This window comes from Diorhabda sublineata, chromosome 11 (assembly GCF_026230105.1).
Source record: "Diorhabda sublineata isolate icDioSubl1.1 chromosome 11, icDioSubl1.1, whole genome shotgun sequence".
Taxonomy (NCBI): domain Eukaryota; kingdom Metazoa; phylum Arthropoda; class Insecta; order Coleoptera; family Chrysomelidae; genus Diorhabda; species Diorhabda sublineata.
The window spans coordinates 1,328,678-1,350,364 of record NC_079484.1 but is presented as its reverse complement, the minus strand read 5'-3'; the positions used below and the strand labels follow the sequence as shown (position 1 = coordinate 1,350,364).

The 21,687-nt window shown below is 32.2% G+C and overlaps 1 protein-coding gene across 2 annotated transcripts in view; it reads right to left on the bottom strand.

Moving 5' to 3' along the window:
- The window catches only part of LOC130450540 (protein split ends), a 72,997-nt gene extending 51,310 nt beyond the window's left edge, over positions 1–21,687 (bottom strand). For both annotated transcript variants that reach the window (XM_056789006.1, XM_056789007.1), the window contains exon 1: positions 21,084–21,687. In XM_056789006.1, the coding sequence (XP_056644984.1) occupies positions 21,084–21,166 (83 nt within the window). In that variant the 5' untranslated portion in view covers positions 21,167–21,687. The remainder of the gene's footprint in view (positions 1–21,083) is intronic.

Genomic DNA, 21,687 nt, shown 5'->3' with positions numbered 1-21,687 from the left:
ATGCCACCATTGTATTATATTTGATTAAATCTCGTGCGTTTTGGAGACGACAAATTCGTCACAGTCTGGTGTTATTGTTAAATTTTTTAACATATAACAATGCGAACAGGTTGTGACCGTTATAAATCGATATACGAGTGAGTTTCAAAAAGTAAAATAAACGAAAATATATTTAACAATAAATTTATAATAATTTTTGTTTATTACTTATTCTCGAAACTCTCTAAAACACATTTTTTTTTATTAAAAACATATTTTAATAAAAAAAATCGGAAATTACGACTACGAGTGACGTCACTACATAGTAAACACCCGGATACAGTCCGATTAGATCCACTTTGTACAGGCCATTAGAGAACCAGTAAATTCCAATTTTTTTTTTGGTTTAGCTCTTTAAATTACTCTTTTAAATGCCATGTATCTGTTGACAAATCAGTGTAGCCTGCGTCTGTATTAGAAAAACTGCGAAAAAAAAATGTCGCCGCTACCAAATCGTTGAATAGTACCAGAAATTTTTAAGAACGGGCTCTGTTGTCGACGCGACGATCTGTTACAACTATCAACAATCAATTTTAGATTCTGGCGCACATTTTGTGGTTTTTCGTCAAGGATATGGACTTGGACTACAAGAAGTTTCGACAAAACCCTGCCAATTGGACTTGGGGTTAACGAAAATGGTTTAAATTTCGTCGATCCGTGAATATATCACGTTTTTTGAAGAGATCTAATGAAACATCGATACTTAGAACTATTAAAATGATTTGGAAAGTTGCCAAGATTATTTTAGAAACTTTACGAAATTATTTTCACTAAGGCCGGCTCTGCGCCGCGAAATTTTCGAAAAAAATTATTGCCGCAGAGAAAGCTAAATGAAGGGTAGCAATAAACGCCGTTCGCCATGCGATCGGGTGAAAAATAGGAGCCGAAAACAATGTAATAAAACCACCCCATAGCGACCCTTGGTCCGCATCCAAAAAAATTTTTCATAGAATGACTTTTATTTCATTATATATTCAAGTTGTGTATCTCGGAGATTGGATAACGTGGAAACCGCTCTCGGATATTGTTTAGAAGGTACTGAAACATTTTTTTGTATAAAAAAAAAGTTATATACGAGGTCTGACGATAAAGTAATTAGATCGATGCTACAAAAATTATTTGGCGGCAGTTAAAAGTTGTCCCGGGCTATTATTGACTGGAATTTGCTTGTTTAGATGCAAAATCCGACGTTTTCCACTTTTTGCAAGAGGAATATGTCATTAGATCCGTCGAAACTCCTTCCCCGAGCTAATTAGCATCGTTTTCACTTTCTATTCGATCCTACCAATAATATTCTGGACTAAATAAGGAAAATCGGTTCCAGAGAAGGCGTTTCAGTTTTTTTGAAGCGAATTTCCATGCGAAAATTACCGTATTTGGTGTGGTTCGATCAAGACGATGCGCCAGATCAAACGTCCCTTATTGAAATTGCCAAAATTAATGGACAAAAGCCCGGATTGCTACCTCATCCATCCTATTCGCCAGATTTAGCTCTCCGCGACTTTACACGTAGTCGGGAAAGTTCTACAACATCTAATTTCGACATCCGAACAGATGACGACGTCAAATTATTATTAACAAATCTAGTTTTTCTTTTTTCGAACAAAGAAAAATATTTCGTAAAGTTAATTTTGAAATGTGAGTTATTTATGATGGGAACCGGGTATAAACGTATCGAATTCGAAGTGAAAATGACGCAAATAAATTTTCATTGAATGGAACGTCTGAGAAATCCGATTAATCTCACGATATGGCAACACAGCTTTAAATTTGAACGTTTTAATCTAGTTTTTGAAACGAAATAAAGTTTTGTACGATGGAAACAACTCGAATATAAAGAAAATGAAAGGAAACGTTTAAAACTGTGGAAAATATATTGTAGATACTTCGGTTTTTTTACATAACCTTAAAATTTATGTGCAGAATTCAAATTTCAACGTAATATTGAATCTGACGTTATTTGAGTGATGAAAATGGAAAAAAATTCCGATAAATGACTAAAATTTGTACGTGACGTTGAAAAAAATTTGAAATTTTTGGTTTTTTTATGATAAAATTTAGCATTAAATCCCCAATTCGATATCAGATCGTCACCGAATCATTTTTATCAACCAAATCGACAAATTTCATAATTAGAATTGTTCAAATTGCTAAAAAATACGATTGTTTATTGTTAACTTTCTACCCGTATACGGGGTTTGGTTGAAAAGCTTCCGAAATAAAAAACTTTATCAAACAAACGCATTGTGGACGCGTTTAGACCAAAATTGGATGCAAAATAACATTTTCCAACCCTTATTGAGGAAATTTAAACAAAATGAGTCATTTTTTGCATCGATTAATAACACCTAGATCCTTCACTGTATCCCTAAAACGAAAAAACAGTCAAAACAAGGGGTAGCGAAGGGTAAACACGCTCCATCCACCATATTCACCAGATCTAGACCCCCGGTGACTTTTGGTTGGAAAATTTCAGAAATATAAATAGAAAAAACCATCAAACAAACGCATTTGTGAGATTTTAACGCATTTCAGACGCGTTTACATCAAAATAACAATCGAATTAACATTTTTCAACCCTTTTTGAGGAAATTTAAACAAAATGAGTCTGTTTTTGCATCGATTAATAACCTTAGATAACACCTAGATCCTTCACTGTATCCCTAAAACGAAAAAACAGTCAAAATAAGGGGTAGCGAAGGGTAAACACGCTCCATCCACCATATTCAGCAGATCTAGACCCCCGGTGACTTTTGGTTGGAAAATTTCAGAAATATAAATAGAAAAAACCATCAAACAAACGCATTTGTGAGATTTTAACGCATTTCAGACGCGTTTACATCAAAATAACAATCGAATTAACATTTTTCAACCCTTTTTGAGGAAATTTAAACAAAATGAGTCTGTTTTTGCATCGATTAATAACCTTAGATAACACCTAGATCCTTCACTGTATCCCTAAAACGAAAAAACAGTCAAAACAAGGGGTAGCGAAGGGTAAACACGCTCCATCCACCATATTCACCAGATCTAGACCCCCGGTGACTTTTGGTTGGAAAATTTCAGAAATATAAATAGAAAAAACCATCAAACAAACGCATTTGTGAGATTTTAACGCATTTCAGACGCGTTTACATCAAAATAACAATCGAATTAACATTTTTCAACCCTTTTTGAGGAAATTTAAACAAAATGAGTCTGTTTTTGCATCGATTAATAACCTTAGATAACACCTAGATCCTTCACTGTATCCCTAAAACGAAAAAACAGTCAAAACAAGGGGTAGCGAAGGGCAAACACGCTCCATCCACCATATTCACCAGATCTAGACCCCCGGCGACTTTTGGTTGGAAAATTTCAGAAATATAAATAGAAAACACTATGAAACAAACGCATTTGTGAGATTTTAACGCATTTCAGACGCGTTTACATCAAAATAACAATCGAATTAACATTTTTCAACCCTTTTTGAGGAAATTGAAACAAAATGAGTCTGTTTTTGCATCGATTAATAACCTTAGATAACACCTAGATCCTTCACTGTATCCCTAAAACGAAAAAACAGTCAAAACAAGGGGTAGCGAAGGGCAAACACGCTCCATCCACCATATTCGCCAGATCTAGACCCCCGGCGACTTTTGGTTGGAAAATTTCAGAAATATAAATAGAAAACACTATGAAACAAACGCATTTGTGAGATTTTAACGCATTTCAGACGCGTTTACATCAAAATAACAATCGAATTAACATTTTTCAACCCTTTTTGAGGAAATTTAAACAAAATGAGTCTGTTTTTGCATCGATTAATAACCTTAGATAACACCTAGATCCTTCACTGTATCCCTAAAACGAAAAAACAGTCAAAACAAGGGGTAGCGAAGGGCAAACACGCTCCATCCACCATATTCGCCAGATCTAGACCCCCGGCGACTTTTGGTTGGAAAATTTCAGAAATATAAATAGAAAACACTATGAAACAAACGCATTTGTGAGATTTTAACGCATTTCAGACGCGTTTACATCAAAATAACAATCGAATTAACATTTTTCAACCCTTTTTGAGGAAATTGAAACAAAATGAGTCTGTTTTTGCATCGATTAATAACCTTAGATAACACCTAGATCCTTCATTGTATCCCTAAAACGAAAAAACAGTCAAAATAAGGGGTAGCGAAGGGCAAACACGCTCCAACCACCATATTCACCAGATCTAGACCCCCGGCGACTTTTGGTTGGAAAATTTCAGAAATATAAATAGAAAACACTATGAAACAAACGCATTTGTGAGATTTTAACGCATTTCAGACGCGTTTACATCAAAATAACAATCGAATTAACATTTTTCAACCCTTTTTGAGGAAATTTAAACAAAATGAGTCTGTTTTTGCATCGATTAATAACCTTAGATAACACCTAGATCCTTCACTGTATCCCTAAAACGAAAAAACAGTCAAAACAAGGGGTAGCGAAGGGCAAACACGCTCCATCCACCATATTCGCCAGATCTAGACCCCCGGTGACTTTTGGTTGGAAAATTTCAGAAATATAAATAGAAAAAACCATCAAACAAACGCATTTGTAAGATTTTAACGCATTTCAGACGCGTTTAGATCAAAATAACAATCGAATTAACATTTTCCAACCCTTTTTGAGGAAATTTAAACAAAATGAGTCATTTTTTGCATCGATTAATAACACCTAGATCCTTCACTGTATCCCTAAAACAAAAAAACAGTCAAAACAAGGGGTAGCGAAGGGTAAACACGCTCCATCCACCATATTCACCAGATCTAGACCCCCGGTGACTTTTGGTTGGAAAATTTCAGAAATATAAATAGAAAAAACCATCAAACAAACGCATTTGTGAGATTTTAAGGCATTTCAGACGCGTTTAGATCAAAATAACAATCGAATTCACATTTTCCAACCCTTTTTGAGGAAATTTAAACAAAATGAGTCTGTTTTTGCATCGATTAATAACCTTAGATAACACCTAGATCCTTCACTGTATCCCTAAAACGAAAAAACAGTCAAAACAAGGGGTAGCGAAGGGCAAACACGCTCCATCCACCATATTCACCAGATCTAGACCCCCGGCGACTTTTGGTTGGAAAATTTCAGAAATATAAATAGAAAAAACCATCAAACAAACGCATTTGTGAGATTTTAACGCATTTCAGACGCGTTTAGATCAAAATAACAATCGAATTAACATTTTCCAACCCTTTTTGAGGAAATTTAAACAAAATGAGTCATTTTTTGCATCGATTAATAACCTTAGATAACACCTAGATCCTTCACTGTATCCCTAAAACGAAAAAACAGTCAAAACAAGGGGTAGCGAAGGGCAAACACGCTCCATCCACCATATTCACCAGATCTAGACCCCCGGCGACTTTTGGTTGGAAAATTTCAGAAATATAAATAGAAAAAACCATCAAACAAACGCATTTGTGAGATTTTAACGCATTTCAGACGCGTTTAGATCAAAATAACAATCGAATTAACATTTTTCAACCCTTTTTGAGGAAATTTAAACAAAATGAGTCATTTTTTGCATCGATTAATAACCTTAGATAACACCTAGATCCTTCACTGTATCCCTAAAACGAAAAAACAGTCAAAACAAGGGGTAGCGAAGGGCAAACACGCTCCATCCACCATATTCACCAGATCTAGACCCCCGGCGACTTTTGGTTGGAAAATTTCAGAAATATAAATAGAAAAAACCATCAAACAAACGCATTTGTGAGATTTTAACGCATTTCAGACGCGTTTAGATCAAAATAACAATCGAATTAACATTTTTCAACCCTTTTTGAGGAAATTTAAACAAAATGAGTCATTTTTTGCATCGATTAATAACACCTAGATCCTTCACTGTATCCCTAAAACAAAAAAACAGTCAAAACAAGGGGTAGCGAAGGGTAAACACGCTCCATCCACCATATTCACCAGATCTAGACCCCCGGTGACTTTTGGTTGGAAAATTTCAGAAATATAAATAGAAAAAACCATCAAACAAACGCATTTGTGAGATTTTAAGGCATTTCAGACGCGTTTAGATCAAAATAACAATCGAATTCACATTTTCCAACCCTTTTTGAGGAAATTTAAACAAAATGAGTCTGTTTTTGCATCGATTAATAACCTTAGATAACACCTAGATCCTTCACTGTATCTCTAAAACGAAAAAACAGTCAAAATAATGGGTAGCGAAGGGCAAACACGCTCCAACCACCATATTCACCAGATCTAGACCCCCGGTGATTTTTTTCCTGTTACGTAACCGCGTAATTTCACTTCAGGAGATAATTATTTTGAAAAATCAAAATTATCACGAAAAAAAAAATATGTTGTTTATTTATTAGATCGATATTTATGTGACGACCCTCGTAAAAGTCTGTGTTGGTGATGAAAAAACATAATTTATCGCGTGCAGCCAACCGAGAATTCTCCTCATATGAAATATGAAAATAGAGTAAGGTTAACTTCTATATTTACACTGTTGCCGCTATTAAAATCTCGTCGGACCGAATTAGTCGAATTATATATAAAGTGAACAAAATGGCCGCGGGTGCTAACGAGAATTAAACTCGTTTATAAATTCTTTGTTTAATCGCCTAGATTCTAGAAATTTTTTAGATCAAGTTTCGTTTGAAATCAAGCCTCCCTTATATAAAAAAGAAAAAATTTGTATTAAAACGTAGTTTCTAATTGACAGATAAATTGATTAGATATGTTTCTAGGTAAAATATATTTCAATATATTGTTTAATTGAAAAATTAGTCATTTTTCAACTAATATTGAACTTCAAAAGATAAAAATCAATCAGATTATCATTACGTACCTAAATACCACCCTACACACCTGATTTGGTATCCAGTGACTATTATATCAAAAAAATAACGTGACCAATGATAATTACCAACCATTTTAGAATCACTATTCGAAACATTTTGGTTCGTTTATCATCAATTGTATCAAACGTTACAATTTTTTTCAGTGTATGTTAAATAATTTTTTTTTCATTTCAATTTTTTTTATATAAGACTAAAAATAGTCGTAGAGTAAAAATTGACAGTTTAAATCGACGTTTTCATTGACGGATAAGTCGTCATTGAACTGTCAAGGCTAAATCGTATGACTAATAAAAAAACATTTGACACATAGTCTTCTGAAAGTTGGCACTACGTAAACGTCATATGAAGCAGCGCCATCTGTGTGCGAATTATACAACTTATTAAGTGATGTTTTGAATAAAGGCACATATAAAATGATTTATTTCATAGAAACTCGTAACAAAATTAAATTTTTTAGTTAAAAAACTATCATAGTTTGACCAAAACGTATCGTAAGATATTTTGTTTTATTGAACCCTGTATATTCAGGGGTAACTATAGAAATGAAACTTTCAAAATACCTACTCGTCGTATTTTTTTTTTTTTCTCGACGATCGATATTCTCCCCTCTCCCCCTCGTTCAACCCTATTCATCTCGACGAATTTCCAGCCGCACACAGAAAACGGATCCGAACAATATACAAAAGCAGAGTAGGCCGACAACGCACATTGTACAGAAACGTTGCAACTCATTTGTATGCGTCCGGCAACGTCGCACAGTTACATAAGCAGCTGTGGCGGGTAGAATGACGTCAACGAGAGAAATAATAAAATGTACGGATGGGATCTAACCTGCTAGCCAGCCAAGCAGTCGCTACTTAATTTCGTTACAAGTTTCTTGAATTCAATTCGTATTTTAGAAATTTTGATAAGTATTTGTTGAAAATTTCATGTTATATAAGTTTCTTAATGCTATTAGGAAAATTTTTAATATCAAAAAAAAAAAAAGTTGAGTCTCATAAATTATTAATTAGTTGTTTGTATTGCTTAAAATACAAGGGAGAAGCAATAATTTATTGTACAATAGTCAATATTTTGTATTTGGAACAATCAAAAATTGATAAATATATGGAAAAATTTATCTACGGTTATTTTGACGTCACACCTGTTTGTTTCAGGTCATATTTGTTATTGAAATAAATACGAGAGTGAGTGAAAAAGTTCGTTAACCTAACCCAATTAAGGAAATTTTTTTAATTCACCTCGTACGACATGAAGTAGCAGCTAGTAACTCATGTCAATCTATTAGAAGCCTCACATTCTAAATACCCTTAAATATTTTTTTTCCTTCACCACAAACTGCCTTTTATTAGTATTGTATCCAATACATTATTGTTAAATATACAGAGTGTCCCACGAAAAGTTAAAAATATCAGTATATCGCAATATACGTATAGTGAAATCATGAAAATTTCTACGTTTGGGTTTTCGGATACGATCTTTTCAACTAAAATATTTTCAAAAATGGCCGACTTCCGGTTTTACCCAAAGTCGACTGTAACTTTGTTATTTCAAATTGAACACCCTGTATATTAATACATTTTTGAAATCTACGTAAAATTTTAGTATACTTTTGTCTAAAAACTTTTTTCGAAAAATTAATACTTTTTGAGATATTAATTTATTTTGTAAAAAAATTTCACAGACCCTTATAAATTATTTTTTTACGTGGATACCCTTAAAGATATGTAAATGGTTTTTGTTCGGTTACTTTTAGCAAAGTTAGACATATTTGCTTCCATATCAATTTAATAACGAATAAATAAAATTTAATCCACACCTGCATTTATAAAAATTTACAGAAAACATTTAATATCTGGATAACGGTAAGGTTTAGGTATAGGAAAGTATACATGAATTTGCCTTATTTTTTACCCCTGAATGCATTAAAATAGAAAAAACCGGGTGGTTCTATTTAAAAAAATTAAGAAATTTGATATTTATGAAATTAAACTTTGAATACTTTTTATACACACCCTGTATAAAAAGAAAAATTTTTCAACATAGATTCAAATGTATCTAACCTTTCTAAAAGCAACAGAACAGAAACCATTTTAATATCTTCAAGGGTATCCAATTTATAAGGGTCTGCAATTTTTACAAAAAAAATAATAACTCAAAAATTATGTATTTTCCGAAAAAATATACTAAAATTTTACGTAGATTTCAAAAATGTATCGATATACAGGGTGTTCCATATAAAATAACAAAGTTACAATCGACTTCCGGTAGAACCGGAAGACGGCCATCTTTGAAAATATTTTAGTTAAAAAGATCGTATCCGAAAACCCAAACGTAAAAATTTTCATGATTTTACTATAAGTATTTTGTCATATACAAATAGTTTGAAATCATCGTGGGACACCCTGTATAAATAACCACGTTCTGTATTATTATGATGGATTTATCATTAAAAGAACAAAATCCTTATACATGATTTAATCGAGTAAACTAGACAACGCCGCATTCGACAGAAATAATGGCTGGCAATAAGTAAACTAAAGAATAAACAGCGTTGCCGGTTCGGAGACCTTGTTGCCTCCAGGCAGGTAATCGAGAATGAATAAATGAATAATTCAAGTTTTAGTTCTTCGGAATGAGTGAGAGGGAGTAAGAGACAACGAGGAGAAAGAGGTTATAAACTTTAATGTTTGTTCTATGTTTATGCTATCGAAAAATCGTGTACCGGTATTTTCAACGAGGCAACGCGGATTTCACAAAGAAAGTAGATTCGTGGGTAAAACAGATCTCACAACATATTTACTGTAATCAGAAGGTTGACCCCGAATGAATATTTGTAAAAGTTTCCTATATAACGATATGTATTCACCACCCCATTTTTTCGTTCCATAAGATTTTTGCAAATAATTTTAGACTGACCTTTACAAAACCAGACAACACAGTCTCGAAATTTAATCGATGATTTAAAGTGATTGGTCAATAAGTTACTTAATCATGTCAATGAATGCTACAGACAAGGTAACGCCAATTTTAACGAAACGTTTTTAATTTCTTTTAATATAAAAATTTATTGCCGATTCCAAAATTGATTTTACTAAATTCTAGTCGTCGATATATTCTCGTTTTAACTTTGATGTTGTAGCATATTTTGAACGGATAATTTTGGGTCAGTTCACATTTAAATTCCATGTTTTTGAATGCCTTTTATTTTATGCGAGATTGATGTGGTTCAAGTTGTAATAAATCGATGTTTTAGTTCTTTCTTTTACCCTCAATTTAATTAGAAACATGTTAGGGTGGATCGCACCCTCATTTAAGGGTTTAAAAATACAAAAATCAATAAATGAAAATAATATATACTATTTTGTAGATACTCTCTTTCTATTAGCGATTTTTTATTTCAAAATAATTCATCCACCGAAAGAAAAAAAAGTTTCTTCTCTGGCTATACAGGGTGTCCCACAAGTTAAAACTATCTGTATATGGAAGAATATTTATAGTAAAATCATGAAAATTTCTATGTTTAGGTTTTCGGATACGATCTATTCAACTAACATATTTTCAAAGATGGCCGCCTTCCGGTTCTATCGGAAGTCGACTGTAACTTTGTTATTTTATAAGGAACACCCTGTATATTAATACATATTTGAATCCTACGTAAAATTTTAGTATACTTTTGTCTAAAAACTTTTTTCGAAATATGTATATTTTTTGAGTTATTAATTTTTTTGTAAAAATTGCAGACCCTTGTAAATTATTTTTTTACGTGGATACCCTTAAAGATATGAAAATGGTTTCTGTTCGGTTACTTTTAGCAAAGACAGACGAATTTGCATCCGGGTCAATTTAATTACGAATAAATAAAATTTAGTCCACGCCTGTATTTATAAAAATTTACAGAAAACATTTAATATCTTGATAACGGTAAGGTTTAGGTATAGGAAAGTATACATGAATTTGCCTTATTTTTTACCCCTGAATGCACTAAAGTATAAAAAACCGGGTGGTTCTATTTAAAAAAATAGAGAAATTTGATATTTATGAAATTAAACTTTGAACACTTTTCATACACACCCCGTATAAAAAGAAAAATTTTTCAATATAGATTCAAATACGTCTAACGTTACTAAAAGCAACCGAATAGAAAACATTTTCTTATCTTTATGGGTATTCTCGTAAAAAAATAATTTATAAGGGTCTGCAATTTTTACAAAAAAATTAATAACTCAAAAAATATACATTTTGCGAAAAAAGTTTTTCGACAAAAGTATACTAAAATTTTACGTAGAATTCAAAAATGTATTAATATACAGGATGTTCCATATAAAATAACAAAGTTACAGTCGACTTCCGGTAGAACCGGAAGTCTGCCATCTTTGAAAATATTTTAGTTAAAAAAATCGTATCCGGAAACCTAATCGTAGACATTTTCCTGATTTTATTGTGAGTATTGTGGCATATACAAATAGTTTTAACTCGTAATGGGACAACCTGTATACCTCTACAGATATTGCAATGGTTTTTCCGATGATTGTATCTTTAAGTGTGGATCAGGATTAAAATTAATTATTTATACAATCGTAGGACCTTTATATATATATAGGGATGGGATTTCTTTGATAAATATTATTTAAGGTTCTGTTATGATTTTTTTATATTGTTTAGTCCTATATAATTACGTGTATTACACATTATCCGATGCACTTTACGTGATTTACATAATAAGTATCTTGTTTAAACACAATTTAAATCTTATTTTGAAGGTTATCAATCAGATAATATTTTATCTTTTATGTATTCGAAATGTTTTTCATTTTTCGTATAAAAAAAATCAATTTCTAGAAAAAAAAAACATGAATTGACGTTCCTACCACACTGCACGCCTGATTTGGTAACCAGTCACTTTTATATAAAACAAAGATAAACCCTTAGTACATCAGTATTCAAAAAAACTTGTCCAAATATCACAGTTTTTATTTGCTTTGTTTAAAAACATATTTACCAATACAAAAAGTAAATATATATCTTTTTATTTTCCTAGAATTATAATTATTCAAGAGTCGATAAACTTTTCTAAATCAATTACTGTTATAAGTTCGAAAAAATGCGTCATATAAGCAATAACCTTATTCAGAAAACAACGAGGTGTTAGTCAAATGTAGTAGCGGCAACGTCGCGTTCGTTCGAGGTGAAACGAGTAAACTAACGTTATATACAAACCCGACCGTTGGTTGAACGAAGTATCGTTTCTTTGATAAATAAATTTTATTATCCGCTTTTAATTTATGTCCCGGCGGTTTTATTTAATTTGATTCCCAATGAAATATTTAAGAAACGGTACCCTCTTGTAATATGTTTATATAGGTATATTAGTATAATTTTTATAATGATATGACCTCTTCGTGACCTTGACTCATTACGTTAGAAAGATTGGTAATAAGGGAAACTTTAAATAGAAAAAAAAATATTCGAGTTTAATCGAAAAGTTTTATTAATTTTCTCAATTTAATAACTATAGAAAATCAACAAATACCTATATGGGAAATTAAAACTAAATTTACTTCATTTGAAATTTGGCACCATCGATATGAATATGTCAAATCTGTCATTGGAATCATAAAGTTCGATCATTTTTAATGGTGAACGTATTCAGAACTCGCAAATAGTCAATACAAAGACTGTTAATTAAGTTTTAAGGTATGTCTAATCTGACATTGACATATGACTTTCGACGTATTCCGAAATCAATCTCGGTCCCATTTCGCTACATGATATAGTTCGTCCGAAATCAAACAATTAAAAAAGTTGTAATTTCTTTTTTAATTGCGAATTAGTTATTAAACCGACCTTTGGATTTGGACGATTATTTCTATTGGGTTGAGAGACATTTTATTTTGATTCATATGAATATTGTTTCTGGCGTATTAGTCACGTGATGGTTAGACCTCCATCGTTTATTTACGAATTGACAACAGCTAAAAGCTTGTTGTTTAATTTTCATAATCACAGCTAATTATAAGGATAGTTTTGAGTACTTTCATATGATTTAACGATACGGCAACAATGTCTATTTTTTGTATCATATAAATGAAGTTTATTCAAGATGAAACTAGATATATTTAACTGATTTAAATATTGAATAAAATGCAAATAACTACTTGCGCTATTAAAAAATACAGTATGCGTTTTTACCGACCGATATAAGTGCCAGGAGGTTGTTGACCTGGTTCTTTTGCAACTGAAATTTCTATTTAAAAATTAATTGTGTGTGTGTGTGTGTGTCTGTGCAATTTCGTAATCTTTTAGGTTATTATATATAATAGTTCAAGTTATTGTAGGTTGAGGAACGTTTGAAAAAAATTTTATCAACGTTTCAACTAAATCATATTTTCAACAAAACTTCGTACCGGGTGGACAACATAATTATTTGAAAATATAATTAAAAAAACTTTGTAGTTTTAGTCTATTTATATGAGAAATTGGGGAGAGTGGGAAAGTTGTTATCTAAAAAAAATGAAATGTACGAAAAATTCGGACAAACAAGGCGAGGTCTGATTGTCAACAGAACTTTGTACCGGGTGGACAACATAATTATTTGAAAATATAATTAAAAAAAAACTTTGTATACGATAAATAAAAAATTCTGCGCAGTTTTTCTTTCATATGTTTTAGTCTATCTATTTATATGAGAAATGGGGGAGAGTGGGAAAGTTGTTACCTAAAAAATGAAATGCACGAAAAATTCGGACAAACAAGGCGAGGTCTGATTGATAGAATTGTTCAGCATATAGATGCAAATATATGAAAAACTCGGTAAAATTTTAATAATCGGGAATGTTTTTACGTATTTAACATTATAGTTGCGTAGTTACAGGTGATTCATTTCATATATTCGACTTTCGACCGGATGCAAGGTGTTTTGAGGGCATTCAGACTTTCTAGTTAGTACATACACATGACATATCATTTGTTGTATCGATATTTGCTGCTGGTCGTCGAATTTTTCACTTCAATTTCGTATTGTCAGCGAAAATAATAGACTGCTCAATCTCATTGTATCTACGCACACGATTTCAACGGTCTACTCGGCATAATAAAATGGCGCACCTATCGAAAAACATACACAACATCGTTATTATAATTGATGAACTTTATATCAGAGTTGTCGCTGACATTTGCGGGCCCCACGTGGTACATGCAAATAGAGGGCGTGATATTTCATGTTAATTTATTTAATGAAACACAAAACGTTACAATGGTGATCGTTTTGAGTGAGTGGCGAATGTTAAACGGAACGAGTTCGACGTGATAGGGCAACGTTTATTAAATAGCGTCTCAACATGCACACGTAAAATTTTAGTTGATAAAGGAAAGGAGCGCAAATTAAAACGGGGCCTTAGCACATACCTACGAGATGTCGTGAATCGTTTTTTTTTTCTAAACGAATATATTCCCTTGGAATTCATCACTTGAAATAACCAAAAACACAGGACCGGTTTTGGGAAAATCAATTTAAGAATTCGTATTATATATTACACCCTGTATAATAATTTTTTTAAACAAATTAACCGATATTCGACGAATATAAATAAATGAAAACGACATACGCGACAACGTTGTCGAACGTACTCAGAATTTGTTGTTATACGAGTGCTATTCGAAAAGTTCATTTACAAATATTCGTATTGGTCAAAATTGGAATGTTTTTTATGATTTTCGACGTATTCCGAATTCAATCTTGTTCCCACTTCGCTACAGGATATAATTCGTGAAGATAATCCCAGGATCGGTTTTAAAAAAATCAATTTAAGAATTCTTATTATATGTTACACCCTGTATAATAATTTTTTTACACGCATTAACCGATTTTCGACGAATATAAATAAATGAAAAAGACATACGCGACAACGTTGTCGAACGTACTCAGAATTTGTTGTTATACGAGTGCTGTTCGAAAAGTTCATTTACAAATATTCGTATTGGTCAAAATTGGAATGTTTTTTATGATTTTCGACGTATTCCGAATTCAATCTTGTTCCCACTTCGCTACAGGACATAATTCGTGAAGATAATCCCAGGATCGGTTTTAAAAAAATCAATTTAAGAATTCGTATTATATATTACACCCTGTATAATAATTTTTTTAAACAAATTAACCGATATTCGACGAATATAAATAAATGAAAACGACATACGCGACAACGTTGTCGAACGTACTCAGAATTTGTTGTTATACGAGTGCTATTCGAAAAGTTCATTTACAAATATTCGTATTGGTCAAAATTGGAATGTTTTTTATGATTTTCGACGTATTCCGAATTCAATCTTGTTCCCACTTCGCTACAGGATATAATTCGTGAAGATAATCCCAGGATCGGTTTTAAAAAAATCAATTTAAGAATTCTTATTATATGTTACACCCTGTATAATAATTTTTTTACACGCATTAACCGATTTTCGACGAATATAAATAAATGAAAAAGACATACGCGACAACGTTGTCGAACGTACTCAGAATTTGTTGTTATACGAGTGCTGTTCGAAATGTTCATTTACAAATATTCGTATTGGTCAAAATTAGAATGTTTTTTATGATTTTCGACGTATTCCGAATTCAATCTTGTTCCCACTTCGTTACAGGACATAATTCGTGAAGATAATCCCAGGATCGGTTTTAAAAAAATCAATTTAAGAATTCGTATTATATATTACACCCTGTATAATAATTTTTTTAAACAAATCAACAGATTTTCGACGAATATAAATAAATGAAAACGACATACGCGACAACGTTGTCGAACGTACTCAGAATTTGTTGTTATACGAGTGCTATTCGAAAAGTTCATTTACAAATATTCGTATTGGTCAAAATTAGAATGTTTTTTATAATTTTCGACGTATTCCGAATTCAATCTTGTTCTTACTTCGCTACAGGATATAATTCGTGAAGATAATCCCAGGATCGGTTTTGAAAAAATCAATGTAAGAATTCTTATTATATATTACACCCTGTATAATAATTTTTTTAAACGCATTAACCGATTTTCGACGAATATAAATAAATGAAAACGACATACGCGACAACGTTGTCGAACGTACTCAGAATTTGTTGTTATACGAGTGCTATTCGAAAAGTTCATTTACAAATATTCGTATTGGTCAAAATTGGAATTTAATCGCGAATGTTTTTTATGATTTTCGATGTATTTCGAATTCAATATTATTCCCACTTCGCTACAGGATATAATTCGTGAAGATAGTCCCAGGATCGGTTTTGAAAAAATCAATTTAAGAATTCGTATTACATATTACACCCTGTATAATAATTTTTTTAAACAAATTAACCGAATTTCCACCTATATAATTAAATGAAAACGACATACGCGACAATGTTGCCACATATTCAATTTTTAATGAACGATTATATATTTTATTAAACATACGAGGACGGTTCCAGAAGTTGTCCAAGTTTGGCGCCAAAATTCGACATTATTTTTACCAAATATTATCAAATATCTTCACGATCGTTATCTAGTTCACGTTTCTTATTGGTTGGGCTAATCCCTTTCAAATTAAGGTATAACTACAAGGATTTAAACATGTGAATTAATTGGAAAGTATTGGTTAGTGCATTGAATGCGTGGGCCACTTTACAATGTCTATATATCCAAGGTCATAATTAACATTGCTATTAAAGCATTTTACGTAAATGATAGTTTTGTAATAATGTCAAGATAATGTTTATTTTCTTCATTAATAAAGTGAATTTTCACCGATCAAGATCCATTTCATTAAAATAATTTTGAAACGCAATCATAAATTGTTTCTATTTAAATTTCGAGATATGGCAACACTGACGTGAATATTTCGAATCTGACATTGACATTTCTAATGGTGAACGTACCCAGAAAGAGTTGTCGTACGATTTTCTACGACTGTCTAACTCAAAATTTATGTAGCGACCCTCGTATACGTAATAACACAATTATAGACAGTTAAATCAGCGGTAGTCAAATTGTTTTACGAGTAAATTCGAAATAAATCAATTTTTCCAAATATTACATTTTTTATCATTCGATTTAATAAAATCGATTTAAAAATATCGTTCGAATTATATAGAGGCAATGAAAATAAAAACGACCGTCAGTTTCACCTTGTCTTAACTCATCTCAACGAGGCATTCAAACTGGAAAGGAAGAGAAACATTAAATAAATAATATGCCGGTTGCCAGATACTTTTCTCGATCTAAAATTAAATCGGAGACTCGTCTATGTGTGGAACTCAAATACATCGTCTTCGAAACGCTGAAAATCCAACCTTGAACCAATACATTTCAAATATAATATACACTGCCCGTCAAAAATTTATGCCAACACCATTTAAATTTAAAAATTATGTATTTTAACAAATTTCTAGTTCAAATCGGTGTTTTACAAACCGAAAATCAAACTTAATCCCACCTAGAGTAGTGTCTACAAGACCTACTCGACACGTGGACGTTGTTTTTGAGCTCAGAGTTCGCCTCCAGACGCTCAGGACGTAAATTTATTGAAACTCGTCTTTTTGGAGGTAGTGCAAACAACGGGAAGCATGTCTTTCCCGAACATTTTAACCTACAGATGTTCAAGATCAATATCTTCAGGCTCCTGAATTATTTTTCGATGTTTATGATTGTAGTTTAGTCCTAGTTAATCAAAAACGTGCTTTATACATGCTTTTTGGACCCAGTCATCTTTTATTGAATAGTTTTCGTTCTTGCAAATTGTTAAAATGACAATTTCAGCGATGCTACCACGACATACCGAGCTGTCCAGCTTAATCCCACTAAAAGCAGTGTCTACAAGACCTACTCGACACGTGGACGTGGTTCTTGAGCTCAGAGTTCGCCTCCAGACGCTCAGGACGTAAATTTATTGAAACTCGTCTTTTTGGAGGTAGTGCAAACAACGGGAAGCATGTCTTTCCCGAACATTTTAACCTACAGATGTTCAAGATCAATATCTTCAGGCTCCTGAATTATTTTTCGATGTTTATGATTGTAGTTTAGTCCTAGTTAAGCAAAAACGTGCTTTATACATGCTTTTTGGACCCAGTCATCTTTTATTGAATAGTTTTCGTTCTTGCAAATTGTTAAAATGACAATTTCAGCGATGCTACCACGACATACCGAGCTGTCCAGCTTAATCCCACTAAAAGCAGTGTCTACAAGACCTACTCGACACGTGGACGTGGTTCTTGAGCTCAGAGTTCGCCTCCAGACGCTCAGGACGTAAATTTATTGAAACTCGTCTTTTTGGAGGTAGTGCAAACAACGGGAAGCATGTCTTTCCCGAACATTTTAACCTACAGATGTTCAAGATCAATATCTTCAGGCTCCTGAATTATTTTTCGATGTTTATGATTGTAGTTTAGTCCTAGTTAAGCAAAAACGTGCTTTATACATGCTTTTTGGACCCAGTCATCTTTTCTTGAATAGTTTTCGTTCTTGCAAATTGTTAAAATGACAATTTCAGCGATGCTACCACGACATACCGAACTGTCCAGCTTAATCCCACTTAGAGCAGTGTCTACAAGACCTACTCGACCGTGGACTTGGTTCTTGAGCTCAAAGTGCGCCTCCAGACGCTCAGGACGTAAATTTATTGAAACTCGTCTTTTTGGAGGTAGTGCAAACAACGGGAAGCATGTCTTTCCCGAACATTCCAACCTACAGAAGTCGAAAATCAATATCTACAGGCTTCTCCATACTCTAGACGCCAACCAGGAGCTCTGGCGATTAAAAACGTTGAGTCGTCGTAGCACCAAGAATTCTGAACTCAAAACGAAGGGTGTTTCATCATTGTTCTCGGGAACAAATCTTTGTAGGTAATAAAATATAAATTTCCTCACGATGTACAGATTTTTTCACTCTCAAATCAGGTACCTGCCTTTTGTGTGTATTTTTTTTTTATAGACCAGCTCTTTTAAAATCTGGAGGTACCTAAATTGCACAGGTAAAAATTCTTAGTATTATCTATCTGAAGGGACCTTTTGTCAAAACCCGAGATTATTGCTTACGTTATAAACAGAATCGAGACCGTACTGAACAAGGAATTGCAAATCAACCTTCTCTATTAGCTATTTTATATACAGGACGATTCTATAATAAACTTTCGAATACGTTCAAGGTCAACAACAATCTAGTAAAAAAAATTATGAGGAAAATATAAGAATTCAGAAAAAATAATTTATATCGTTCAAGAAGAAGAAATAAGCACCTGACATGTGGTCTAAGTTATCTCAACATCATAATTCAAACAGTATCCTTAGAAAAACCTTAACAAGTTCATGGCAATTCAATACACGTGTTAAAACTATTTTTTAAATAGTCCTGGTACATTATACGAGGGTGAAATCATATAAAATGAAACTCAATTTTAATCCACCTTATATATTTTGTTGCATAAATTTGGAAACACCCTGTAAATACTGAGTATTTTCAGTAGACTGGCGAAATGATAAATATTTATATGACTGCACATGTGGGATATATCCATATTTTTTTTTTAATTTTAGAAATACAAAATAGCAATGATGTCGACGAAAACAAGCTTGCCAAAATAAAGAAATAAATTTATTTTGCGCCATTCCATTGGAGAAATTCCAAAAGAAAGTACGTTAAAAAATATTTTTCGCCTACCGCGGTAAATAAATTTTTCTTATTCCACATATATTTGATTTTACTAAATAACCGATCCTAATTATTGAAATTTTTCGTTATTAGACGTGGCAACGCTGTAATCGTGTAACGCTTTATTCTAAAAACACATCGTCATAATCAATTATACCAACTACCAAAACATATGCTTTGTTGCCAATTTTCTCTCGATTCCCGCAGTATTGGATGAAATATTCCTTTAGAATTTACATTTACAATTTATTCAAACGTAAATTATTTTGTTTATGATTCATAATAACATTAATTTTCATATTTTATAACACGTGTATTTACTTGTTAATAAAATAAAAAACAGAACAATATACTTATTTTATAGTTTCACATAAAAAATCGATTGCCACAAACTTACCTTTGAAACTCACAAAAAAAATACGACACTTATAGAAAAAAAAAAAGAAAATAACTATTTTCCTACATTTGAATCAATAATTTAGCTGATTAATTTCATGTTTTGCTTGTTACATTTCGTACGGCGACTAAAAAGTGTTTAATTGAGAAAAATGATCATTTTTCGTAAATTTTAGATTGATTTAGGAAATATTTCGCCGAAATAAGGCAGATAATAAAAAATATATGGAATTTTATCTGTCGAGTTGCTATATAAGATAACAATTTATATTAATTCGATAATTTGTACAAAACACAACGAAATTAGAGTGGAAAATTCGTGGAATTAGATTAATATTTATTTCTAACTACTTTAAACTATTAAAATTGAAAAAATAATAGATATACAACAAAAATTATGTGTAAAAATAAAGTTAGAAGAAACCAAATCAAGTAAGTCACAGTAACGAAACAAAGAACGATTTAGGAAACGAAATACAACAACTGTTATTATATATAAACGTCGTATATAGTAAATTTTGATTTGTTTAACTTAAAAATATGATAAGGGATTTGGTTATATAAATAGGATGATGAAGTTGTTCAAGCTAAACATAGATGATGACTTAGAAGATACTCTATCAGTTATTTGCTGCTGTAAAAGATAAGTTTTTGATAAGCAACAATTCAGTCTCTCGAAATGAACTGTAAATTCCATGTGTCTGGATAGCCTCATCGTAGCGATTAAAAAAATTAATTAAACCACATTGAACCTAATATAAAACATTTAACTGCGTAGAATATTTAAATTTGTTAGTTAAGTACACCTACGAAAAGGCATTTATCGGAATTAGAAACAGCTTATTTATTTATAGAAAAAACACTTACTAGTATATTTAAAATAAAATAAAAATAATTTCGATAGCAGTAACGGAATTATATTAAAATTTGTAGGTTATACAAAATGGAACACGTATATAACAAGGCTGCTGTTGCTTGTAGCATAAAATTGTAGCTGCGACTTGACGTTTACGTTTGGTTGCACAATCCGATATTGTTAGGCAAATGGTCGAATTTTAAGACTATAATATCGATAATATTCCTGTAAAAAATATGTATATAAGTATATATTTACCGTTTAAAATGTTCTCGAATTCTTTCTTCTCGTATATTCTCGGGTAAATTTCCTACCCACAAGTGTCTAGTCTCTCTGACCATTTTGCCCTAAACACCACATTGAGGAATTTTTGTTTTTCGTCGCACAGACACTATTTCACAAAAAAACACAGCCGTTTCAACTTCATTTTGACGCCGCACTGTTGTCGAACTAACTTCGGTTTTCCACACAATACCACTTCACATATCGACACCCACTTCCTGTAAAACACTCCAAATTAACGCTTTTTTCACTATTTTTTTACACTTTTAGCACTGTGCCGAGCTATGTATTCACTTCATTTTCGCTGGCTCTACACAACGTACTGGGATCGCGCTTCTGGTTCGAAATGTGCTGCAACGCCTTGTGCTCGAAATCGAGATTCATCAACGACTTACGCTCTACAACACGCTCAAGACAAAGATCACCTCGAACGTAGGTCGCGTTGAAATCGGACGATTTCGTGTACCACGCTATACCTTTCCTTTATATTTCGTCTCTCTCTACTGGACTTTTCGGGCGCTTGCGATACGCTACTAGCATTCCTACAAAATTCGTTCTATTTTTATAATTATTACGATAT